This window comes from Panthera pardus, unplaced genomic scaffold, assembly GCF_024362965.1.
Source record: "Panthera pardus isolate Hobbes unplaced genomic scaffold, ASM2436296v1 HiC_scaffold_12, whole genome shotgun sequence".
Classification (NCBI taxonomy): domain Eukaryota; kingdom Metazoa; phylum Chordata; class Mammalia; order Carnivora; family Felidae; genus Panthera; species Panthera pardus.
In genome coordinates, this window is record NW_026526677.1 from 97,365,038 (window position 1) to 97,377,421 (window position 12,384).

Consider the following 12,384-nt stretch of genomic DNA (forward strand, 5'->3'; position numbering starts at 1 on the left):
CTCCCTCTGGAAATTAATAATCTCTTGGAAACAGCTTGGAAGAAAAACCATCTTAGGAGAATGCAAGTTCAACAGATAATTACCGAGGAACTCAGATGTCTACAAGTCAGTAAGTAAAAAAGCAGTGTAGCAACACTTCTAAAAAGGTAATGGGAGGTTTTTGCCTAATAATGAAATAGGTGTCTTCCTTTCCTTTTGAGCTAATCGCAGAAATGGTTGTATGAAAATGGAGATGTAGAAGTTTAAGTGAGACAACTCCTAGAATAATTGTATTCCCTAACTGCACTGAACACAGAAAACTAATAGTTCAACTTAAGGTAATCTTGACTCACAATTTCCATTTAATTTCTCATGTTTAAATAAATTAAAGAAAGTTAATCTAAACAAATAATACCAATTCTTCACAATCTCTTTCAAAAAATACAAGAGGAGGGGACACTTCTGAAGTCATTTTAAGAGGACAGCATTACCCAAACATCAAAACCAAAGACATTCTAAAAAAAGAAAACTACAGATCAATATACCCCATAAAAAACAATGTAAACATCATCAGCAAAATAATAGCAAACTAAATCTGGTAATAAATAAAAAGGATACGACCTTTTTATAATAAAAAACTATATGACCAACTGTGGTTCATCCCAGGAAAGCAAATCTGGTCCCACATACTAATATCAATGTAATTTATCATATTAAGAGACTAAATAAAAAAAAAAAACCTGTATGATGTCAATTATTTAACAAAGTTCAACATTCATTCGTGACAAAAAACTCTCAGCAAGTAGAAATAGAAGTAAACTTCCATAACCTAATAAACAGTATCTACAAAATACCTATAGCTAACATCGCACTTAATGATGAAAGACTAAATATCTTTCTCCCTAAGGTCAGGAAGAAGGCAAGAATGTCCTGTCTTACCACTCCAATTCAACCTCATAGTGGAAGTCCTAACCAGTACAATAAAGGTAACAACAGGAAATAAAAGATAAACAGATTGGAAACAAAGAAATCGATGTGGTTGTCTATGTGGAAAATCCCAAAAAGCCATTTAATTTTATGTATTTAAAAAAAAATTTTTTTTAATGTTTTATTTTTGAGAGAGAGAGAGAGTGAGCAAAGGAGGGGCAGAGAGAGAAAGGGAGACACAAAATGAGCTTACCTTACATTTTGCATCAGAGAATCTGAAGCAGGCTCCAGGCTCTAAGCTGTCAGCACAGAGCCTGACATGGGGCTCAAGCTCATGAACTGCGAGATCATGACCGGAGCCCAAGCCACATGCTTAACCCACTGAGCCACCCAGGGGCCCCCCAAAAAGCTATTTTAAAAAGCTCCGAGGGGCACCTGGGTGACTCATTCAGTTAATTGTCCAACTTTGGCTCAGGTCATGATCTCAAGGTTTGTGAGTTCGAAGCCCGCAACGGGCTGTGTGCTGACAGCTCAGAGCCTGGAGCCTGCTTCGGATTCCGTGTCTCCCTCTCTCTCTGCCCTTCCCTACTCACGCTATCTCTCAATCTCAAACATGAAATAAACAGTAAAAAAATAAAAATAAAAAGCTAAAAAAAAGGAAAGGCTCCTAGAAGTAGTGAGTTTATTAGCAAGATCATGGGATACAAAACCAAGAATCAAGCCAATCATATTTCCAAACCATTGGAATTTTAAATCAAAAAAAGATATATTTACAATTGCACCCTCCTCTCCCAAAAGGAAGTACTTTAGTGTAAATCAATCACTTCTTATCAGCTTTAAAAGCAAAGTCATTTCTATTGGTCAAAGCTAAAATAAACAACTAAGCCAAGCAATTAATCTTAGCTCTAAGATACAGCTTCAAATCTTTACAAATACAATTTCAATCTCCAAAAAGCATTCATTTTTGTAACAAAGTAAACATCTCCAATAATTAATAATTTGTTTTTTAGAAAAAAAGCCATCACCTGTTCATGTTCAGTACCAAAATCATCATCCTCTGCTCCAATAATATGAGGTGCCATTCGGGGAGAGGGGCTCCCGATGAGTGACTGAGTGTCCTGGTAACATTCAGAGAAAAAAAATAGAGAAATTATCTGTTGGTCAAATTCAGAGAAAAAATGAAGCCAAATCATCAAAAAGAAATGGTTCAGTCAACCAACCAGATTTCATTTTATTGATTTTCTTTAAGTGCTTCACTTTCAAAGAAGTGGCTCTCAAATTTTCAAGGCAATGAATCATTTTAGCAAAGAAAACCACAACAGTATCAACTGTTCTTAGGGAGAAAAAAACATTTCCTCTGGAAATAATTAACACCTTTTGCTCACTACACTCTTGGATATCTGATTCTAATCTCTGTGTACTCCACTCATTTCATATAAACCTTGTTCCAGACAGAAAGTTGGCTTCTGTAAATAATTACAATTCTCAAAAGCTAGATTAGGAAAAGTGAACGAAGACAACAAGACAAAGGAGAAATGAGAATAGAAATGATAAGATGAAGTGAGTGAAGAGGTTAACACAAAGACTTCTATTAACATCGCATAATTGAAAGCTGTCACTGAACCCTGTTTTTTCATTTTCAATTCATTTTCCTAAGTGCATAATGCAGGGTTTTTCAACCCTGGCACTGCTGACATTTTGGGCTGGATAATTCTTTGTTGTGGGGGCCGTCCTGTGCATTGTACGATGTTAAGCAGCATCCTGGGCCTCTACCCACCCACTACATGCCAGCAGCAGCCTCCCAGCCATGACAATCAAAAACGTTGCCATACACTGCCAAATGTTCCCTGAGGGACAAAATCACTCCCGGTTGCAAATCGCTGGCATAATACAACAAAATTTTCAAGCAATCGCACAAAATTAAAATCATTTTGTATAGAAACAAAGAACCAGAGTTGCAAACACGAAAATGTAGGTTGGCAGATCTCCCTCCCGTGCCACAGCTCATCCACTTGTCAGCTCACTCACAAGGACGGACTGAGCAGGAAGAAGGCAGTGAGGGCACGAGCATACGATATAAAAAATATGCGACGTATGAGGTCCATAAATACTAAAATCAAAGGCCATACAGTATTAAGGAAATAAAAATTGGGGAGGAAACAAGGAAGGCATGAGTTTGGCTCAAACCTGACAGCAGCTGACATGCAGGATCTGGGGCTGAGCAAGGACAGTGGGGCGATCCTGACTTGGGGGCCACGTGCATCTCAGAGCTGAAGGTACGCGCGTGTAGCCACAAGATACATGAAGTCGTATGTAGCTAAGTTTTCCCTCCTTAAGTGTGCTGCAGCCCGTTGTATTTGCGTCTTCTAACCTTGATTCTGACATTTTTACTGCTTCTTTTTTAAACTCTAAGGCTTTTGTAATTTTTTAAAAAATGGTGCAACAACAGAAATTTGTTCAGAGTGGTTGTCAAGACAACTTTTTTTTTTTTTTTAATTTTTTTTCAACTTTTTTTATTTATTTTTGGGACAGAGAGAGACAGAGCATGAACGGGGGAGGGGCAGAGAGGAAGGAGACACAGAATCGGAAAGAGGCTCCAGGCTCCGAGCTGTCAGCCCAGAGCCTGACGCGGGGCTCGAACTCACGGACCGCGAGATCGTGACCTGACTGAAGTCGGACGCTTAACCGACTGTGCCACCCAGGCGCCCCATCAACTTTTGATTTTATAGCTGTTTCCATGTCTCTGAATTTTCAATAACCCTTACGTTGCTAATTATTGACGGATCACTTGCTGTTTAATTAAATCTTTTACTATAAAACTTTATACACATCTAATTAGAAAACAAAAGCAGAATGTTAAAAGTATTCACATAAGAATATGCAAAATCCAGCAATCTCACTTCTGAAGAAATACCCAAAAGAACTAAAAGAAAGCACTTGAATAGATATTTTACACCCATGGCCACAGCAGCATGATTCACAAAAGCCAAATGGCAGAAACAGCCCAAGTGTTCACTGACAGATCAATGGATAAGCAAAACATGGTATATGCAAACAATGGACTATTATTCAGGCTTAAAAAGGAAGGAAATTCTGACATAGGCCACAACATGGATGAACCTTAAGTGAAATAAGATAGTCACAAAAGGACAAACACTGTATGATGCTACTTATATAAGGTTCCGAACCTAGTCAAATTCAGAGTAAAACAATGGTTGTTAAGTGCTCTGGGGAGAGGAGAATGGGGAGTCAGTGTTTAATGGATACTGACTCTGAGCTGGGGAAGATGAAAAAGTTCTGGAGACAGATACGGTGACGGTTGTACACGAAGGTCAATACGATTTAATGACAATAAGCTGTATACTTAAAAATTACTAAAATGGAAAATTTTACGTTACGCATTTTTTACCACAATAAGCAAAGTAACACTGAACCACCTAATACTACTATCATGGAGTAGCTCTCCATTTATCAAATCTTACTGAATCAGTTTAAGCTTCTTCTCTCCCCACTCCCCCTCCATCCCCAAATACACAAATATCAGGGGTGTCTGTTACTGAAGTGGAAGGAAAGCGAAAGGAAGCCCTACCGCTTCATGGACTCCATACTCACAGTGTCCTGAATCACTTCGCTTTTCTCTGGGTTTTCCTCTAGATAAATCCTCTCTTTCAGGGCACTCTTGGGACTCTAAAAAAAGACATTCAGTTCATTTCAACAGGCTCCCCAAAAAGGGACAAGGAAAAATAGGGTGGAAAACAAGGTTCCGGATTTCACATTTGTATTTGAAACCACAAAGGATCTTGCATCATACCTCACTCTACTATTTTTTTCCCCGACTTTGGCAAGGCACTTATTCTCTTGGCCTTTTGAGTTTTATGCTGATGAACAATATCACACTAACAGAATAGTTGTACCTCATCTCCAGGACTGAGGGCTAATTTCTACCAAATAAACCTAACTGGATGCATTATGTATCTCTCAAACTAGTTATGTCAAAGTCAAACTCTGTCTTTATCCACCACTTCTAACCCCCTCTGCCCCCAACTGTTTCTTTCTATGCAAGTTAAAAGCATTTTGGCCTATTTATAGGAATGAGATTAAGTTTCTATTTTTCTGCGAGTATCGTGTAGAAGTGACGTGTGGATTCTTCTAAAATTTACAGGGTATGTTTGGGATGACCGAATACAAAACACAAAGAATATGATGTGTGGAACTTCGATTCTGGAGGATGAGGAACACTCCACAGCAAGGGAGCCATTCGTCAGAGCAGCTGAAAATGAGGTGCAAGAGATTTTTGTGTGAATGCCAACGGGGAACACGCATGCTATTTATACATATACTAAGACAGCACAAGATAAAAACAGTAGCTTCAAATATAAGCTCCACCTTGGACAAATGGACGACTCTGGGTCTTGGACAAGAGACATAAAAGATAAAGATAGAATAATCTTGTCACAGCAGAAAGCGTTGCTGATAACTTGTTATCAAAACTACTGGGAGGTCATGTTAAAAGAACACATAAGACAACTAGAAGGAGCTCCCACTGCCCAAAAAACAGACAATTTAAGCAACAAAAAGAAATAATGACTGCAATGGACTAAAACACAATAAGCAAATCTGTTAAAATCTATGAATTCAAAATATTACACACGTGTGTATACACACACACACACACATCCCCACATTGGTGACCTTTAGATCTTGTTAGGGTACCAGCTCCTCTGGAAACAGGTACATGATGGGATAAGAATCAAGTATTTATCCCGCATTTCCTGTATCAGCTATATTTTAGGGTCACCTAAAAGCTAGTAAGACAAAATTCTTTTAAAATGATTCCATCTAATAAACATAGAAGGAATGACAAAATTATAATATCATCCTTTTGAAACCACTAAAGAATGGATGCAGGCATTTTGATCATCAGTGACTGGTGACAACATTATATAAAAGCTTAATGGAAAAGTTGATTATGAAGGAATCATGCTGACATAGTCTGCACGCTTTAAACTTACAGTCAGAGAAAGACAACCAGACATCCACCTCCTGATGTGATGTAACAGGATATACACAGTCCCACCCATGAATTGTTCTGGCCAAACAACAGCTCTTAATCTGATCAAGATTCTAGATCTCACTAATAGCTTTCAGGAAATATAGAGAGATGAACATGTTAAACAACACCATGAAAATACAATTAAAATGTGGGTTGCTTTACCGGGCATATGACCCAGTTTCTGTCACAAAAGAACAGCAAGAAAAAAAAAAAAAAGGACATAACAAATTAAGAGACTTATGAACCAAAGACCTTGACTAGATCCTGACTCAGATAAACCAACAGCAGAAAGATCATTATGAGACAATTAGGGTAATCAAATTACATACTTAGAAATTTGATTTGATGATGTTATTATGCCTGTATTTTTGAAAAAGTCCTCTTTTCTCTTCAAGACACATATTGATGAAATAATGTCATGGATTTACTTGAAAAGAATCCTGTATTTGGAGGGTGTGAAGAATGAGGGATACAGACAGAACAAGTTTGAGCACCTGTTGATGACTTGAGGCTGGGTGATCAAGTACGTAAAAGGGATCATTATGTTAGCCTCTATTTCTGAATAGGTTTAAAAGTTTCCAAAGTAAGTTGTTTTTAAAATATCAGCCACAGATTCACAAAAACCAGACAGATGCTCTACATTTTAGATGCTGATTTGTGATGTACTTGCTTCTGCTGTGAGAACCGGGTACATGGGTGTTCTTCCCAGCTTTCTCTGAGGTGAGCATAAGCAGGGAATTTTACAATAACAATGGTATCACAAACATTACAAGAATATTATTTTATAAAATGGGAGCAGAAAATGGGAAACAAGTAAAAGCACTGATTCAAAAGACAGTAAGACCCATTGGTTCCTGTGGTCTTAACAGAGTACAAATGAAACAAACATGGAAATCCACAAGCTAAACAAAGCACATCTCAAGCTTCCAACAGACCTTGTAGGAATTAAACTAGTTATGTGTTCAAGTAAATATCCTAGTTTGCGATGTATTATCTCTCATCTGGATTTCCACAACACCCATTTATTTACCTGGCTTTAATTTCTTCATCTATAAGATAGTGATATTGCTTCTTTAATATTATTATGAGAGTTTAATAAAAGAATATTTGTACCGTAGGCATGACTGTGGACACAAAGTAGGAGGAAGTCAATAAATGGTAACTCTTTATTAGCCATTCAGCACACATTTGCTAGGGTCTTATTAAGCCAAGCAATCTTCTTTCCTTACAGATCTCCCTGTCTCTTTATTCCAATTCATTGCCACACCGACATGTTTCTGATCGTGCCTCTCCACTGCAAGCAAGATACAGCCCAAACTTGCATTCGTTCTGTTGTTCATTCAAATACTTATTATAGGGGTGCCTGGGTGGCTCAGTCGGTTAGGTGTCCAATTTCGGCTCAGGTCATGATCTCAAGGTTGGTGGGTTCGAGCACTGCATTGGGCTCTATGCTGACAGCTCAGAGCCTAGAGCCTACTTCAGGTTCTGTGTCTCCCTCTCTCTCCATCTCTCTCCTACTCGTGCTCTCTCTCTCTCAAAGAACATTAAAAAAAAATTAAAAAAAACCAAAACAAATACTTACTAAACACCAAGTACATCTCAAATAATCTCAAGTCACTGGAATGTTTATTTCTACACTTGCCAATTCACTCTGTGTTTCATAAAGTTACATTTCTTTTTTTCTTTTAATTTTTAGGGGGGGACGAGGGTGGGGGGGGGGAGAGAGAGAGAGAGAGAGAGAGAGAGAGAGAGAGAGAGAGAATCTTAAGCACAGGCTCCACACTCAGTGCAGAGCTTAACGTGGGGCTCGATCTCATGACTATGAGACGACGACCTGAGCCGAAATCAAGAGTCACATGCTCAACTGACTTAGCCACCCAGGTGCCTCCATGAAGTTGTATTTCCAACCCACATATTTTATTGTAACATTCCTCTAAATACAAGGTAAAATTCAAAGTTTTCTTTTGTACCATCTGTTCTGAATTCCTGATTGTAGGATCTGCCAGACTTTGGAGACATGGAGTCAAATAAGACTGTCCCTGTCCTCTCAAGAAACTATCAAATGGTAAAGACGAGCCATGAAAACAGGAGAAACAGCAGTGAATCTAAAAGGAGAATGTGAGAAGGACCTCCCAAAGACAATACTTCTAGAACAACTTGAAGGCCTCTAAAACCTGAACTCAAGCCTCTGTTTCTAAGATAAATTCTAGCCATTCCATTCATCATCCCAAATACCAGTAAAATTTTCACTGCTCTCCCAAAATGTTATGCATTTTTACTCCTCAGGGCTTTTGTTTATATTTCAGGTAATGGTACTTTAGAGCTAGATGTAGGCAGATCACATACTATCGGGATAAGTCAGCAAATTAGTTAACTCCCTTTAGCCACAGTTTTTTCTTCTGTAAAATTATGGTAACAATAGTACTACTTCATAAGGCTGTTTTGAGAATTAACTAAAATAAGTAACATAAACGAGTCATTATAGCATATGGTGTGTATGGCCAGTAAATGTTTTTTTCTTGAGTCAAAATTGAAATTTTTCATTAAAACCTTTAGCCTATCGACCAATCATAAGACTGTTATGTTAGCACTGTCTTTAAAAAAAAAAAAAAAAAAAAAATCCTCAAATTTTCCCTGAATGAAGGACTGAGTCATTGGGCCTAAGCCTCAAAAGGTGGCCTGAATGATGGCTTTAACTGGTGGCTTCCAAATTTTTTTATCACAACCTTCAATAAGAAAAAGAAATTTTAATTGTTGGGGAGCCTGGGTGGCTCAGTTGGTTGAGCGTCCGACTTTGGCTTGGGTCATGATCTTGCAGTTTGTGGGTTCGAGCCCCTCATTGGGTTCTGTGCTGACAGCTCGGAGCCTGGAGCCTGCTTCGGATTCTGTGTCTCCCTCCCTCTCTGCCCCTCCCCCACTCATGCTCTGTCTCTCAAGAAATAAATAAAATAAACGTTAAAAAAATTTAAAAAGAGAAAGAAATTTTACATTGTTAACCAGCATACGAATGAACACACACACACGCACATACACACATACATGTGTATATAACAAAAGTCACAAGAAGTAAGTTACCTCATCTACATTTTGCAAAGCATTATTTCCTATACTATTCTTTCTTTTTTAATGCTAGCCCTAATCCACTAAACTGACTCCATGATCTACAGTTTCCAAAACACTGGTTTAGACTATTTTCCTCCTCACTTTTAAAGAGGGCGGTCTACTTTTTTAAGTCATCATTCTTATCACTGCATACCATTTACAAAGTATTGCTGAGTAAGCAACAGTGAACTTAGCTTTTAAGTACTCGTATGACTATGGTGCTACATCATATTCAATTTGAAATATTTTCTTATGATCTTCTTAACAAATACCCATGTTTATCTGGCAATTCTGGGGTTAATCAAGAAAGCATTACTAAACAAGGGCTATTAACTCAAGTCTATCTAACAGGACTAAGGCTTTTCCTCTTTGTAATGGCAAAGTGCCCCATGATTCAAGACTGAGTCACTCTGACCACAAATGGAATATTAACATGCACTTAAAGATATCAACAGTTGGCTTCTTGGTTCAGTAAAAAAACACTAGCATTATTAACTTCTCAACCCACAAACAAGAGGCCTGCTGGGAAATTCCACCTCCTCAAAAGAAACATTTGGCAATGTGTGTCTAAGGGAAAAAGTGAACTCTGGAATTAAAAGCTCATATACAACAGTGGCCAGGATTTCTGCTCATCAGATTGCTCTATTAAAGGCGGTGGTGATAAAAAGAAAGTATAAGAGAGCACCTCTTATTCACGTCACTTAAAATCAAATATGGAAAGGAGCTGTAAAGAAGAATACAAGACCAAGACGTAGAACACTTACTTCTGCGCTGTCACTACTGGGCCGAGAAGCATCTCCGCTGCTGTAGTCAATTCTCCCTAGTCCGTCACCAGGGTCTGCTTCTACCTCACTGACTGTCGGGGGGTCACCTAAAGACCTGGAGGACGTAACTACAGCTCCATCCTAAAACAGATTAAACACACAAACACACACACACACAAACACACCAACACAATAAAAAAAAAGTCATTACTGACTGCATAAAGAAACAGACTCACGCTGCAATCTAAACGGAGACTGGTAAAAGCTGGCCAGTTTGATGCAATCAAGAAAGTTTAAACCTTTAAAAATTTAAAGCATCAGTAGTTACTAATTCTGTGGTTCTAAAATGGCATGATCTGAATTTAGCAAAGAGAATAAAAGTTCAAACTTCTGAATAGAACAAAAAGGTTAAACTGTATAATTCATATTTCCTGCCCATTACAGCAAAGATTATTACACTATAGATTCTGGTTAACTACCTTCTAACACTTTAAAATTTCAAAAAATTGCCAATTCTGGGACACAATACTATAATATAAATTATTACAGGCTTTTAGATCAGGAACCACGTTTTTATTGTTTGAACAGAATAAGAATGTTGTCTTCGCTCAGTAATTATAACAACATAAAACTGTCAACGTTACTGAGGCATAGGACTCAAAATTTCATAGAGATAATGGGACTAAAAGTAATGAAAAAAAAAATACTGTGTAAATGGAAAGTACACCAAACCAGGAAGTCCGGAGACCTGACAGCTGTGCGCCCTTGTGTAAGTCACTTAACCAGTGTAGCCCCTGATTTTCTCGACCGCATGATTTTTTGACTTTAAAATGAGATGAGGCTAGATGATCTCAAAGAATCTGCGGCTTTCTATGAACCAGTGTTTTTCACTTATAGACTCAGGAAGCATGATAAATCAAGAGCTTTTACTCAGTTTAAATGGTGCAGGTAATTTGTCCATTTTGCTTTAAGATAAATTATAAGGAGCCTTTCATATTCCAAACATGAATATTACAGAATATAAATCTGCTTAAGCTATTTTTCTAATGAGACCATCATCTCCATAACTTATACCTATGTAACAAACTCTGTTTAAATCTAGTTTAAAATTCCAGTAAAAATATAGTTGTAAACAATATGAAAGTGCTTTGAACTCATCAGACTGGGTTTAAATCCAGTTCCGTTGCTTTTGAGGTACACGACCTCAGACAAGTTATTTCCTCTCTCTGAGGTTCTCTAAGTGTACACGTAGAATGGGGGGAAACAATAGTAGTATCTAATCTTGGAGGCTTGTTGTGAAGATTAAGCAAGAAAACGCTTGTCTCTGTATTTAGCATAATGCCTGTCATTTTATAAAATCTGTTCCTAAAAACTTAACTGCCATTCTGTTACAAAATGGCAGAATGAGTCTCAAAAATGTAAATATATGCGTCTGAATACATTTTGGTAGTTTGTTACATCAAAGCAAAAGCACTCAATTCTTTTTAAAGTTATTACGGAACAAAGAAACATGATATCATGAGCAAGCAGAGAATTAGAAGCCCACATTTCTTTTAGTTCATCATTATTTCTGTAACATGCTACACAGGACATCCTGTTGGCCTAGGCTAGAAAAAAATCACTTTTAAAAAAGGCAACTGCAACCCTCTGAACTGAACACATTCCCAGAAGAAAAATCTCCTGCAAAAAGTTGGGTAGCATTTTTAACAGCGATGCTACCTGAGCAGAGCCTGTGGCTTTGGATAACTGCTCTTGCAGCTGAGGAATGTGTTTCTTGGCCTCTTGGATCTCTTTTAGCAATCTTTGGGCAGGTGTTCGGTTGTAATCTTCCTGCAATAACTGAAAAGTTATAAAAATATTTTGAGAATTAATTACTTATGTCAAGAAAATATAGAAAAAGTCCATTCTTAATAAATTAGCAGATGGCATTGATTACAATACTGCGTGATTGTGATCATGACAAATATCAACTCAACTATGCCCACTCACATTTTCACTGGCCTGTAAACAGCCCCATTTCTAATTTAGTACCTGCAGCCGTTCTTGTTCTTTCTGTAACATTTTTCTCAGAATTTCTACTTTCTGGTTATGAACCACATTGTTTTCCTCCTAGAAAAAAGATAAAAAAAAACAACAACAACAACCAAACAAAAAAGAACCAATACAGGGAAAGTGAAGCTAAAATAAATAGCAGTTATGAAGACAGGCTATTAGACATGACACTTAGAAGGTTACTGAGAAATTTCAGCCCTTTTATTTCACTTTTACTAAACTAAGTTCAAGAAAACATTAAATACTGTTTATTAGCTGGAGAAATGAAATTGCCTTAAGTACAAGAATAAGATCTTACACTTTCCATCCTTTGGATCTGTATTACCAATCCCCATGCACGACTCCTAGTACTTCCTGCCTGAAATATTAAGACAGCTCCCTAACTCCTCTCTCTTTGCTTCACAACCCTATAATATTTTATCTAATTAGCCTTCCTAAAATCACTCTCTCGCTCCCCCCAAATTTTAATAGGTTCTTACTGCCCACCCAGTTACATGTAAATGAGTC

General features: G+C 37.6%; 1 protein-coding gene across 5 annotated transcripts in view; it reads right to left on the reverse strand.

Annotated features, from left to right (window-relative positions):
* The window catches only part of ARHGEF12 (Rho guanine nucleotide exchange factor 12), a 149,917-nt gene that overhangs the window by 44,082 nt on the left and 93,451 nt on the right, over window positions 1-12,384 (reverse strand). For 4 of the 5 annotated variants that reach the window (XM_019468861.2, XM_019468858.2, XM_019468857.2 and 1 more), the window contains 5 exons: window positions 11,857-11,934; window positions 11,545-11,664; window positions 9,826-9,966; window positions 4,519-4,593; window positions 1,932-2,024 (listed from right to left, as the gene is read on the reverse strand). In XM_019468861.2, the coding sequence (XP_019324406.1) occupies window positions 1,932-2,024; window positions 4,519-4,593; window positions 9,826-9,966; window positions 11,545-11,664; window positions 11,857-11,934 (507 nt within the window). The remainder of the gene's footprint in view (window positions 1-1,931; window positions 2,025-4,518; window positions 4,594-9,825; window positions 9,967-11,544; window positions 11,665-11,856; window positions 11,935-12,384) is intronic. The other variant, XM_019468860.2, reaches the window with a different exon arrangement.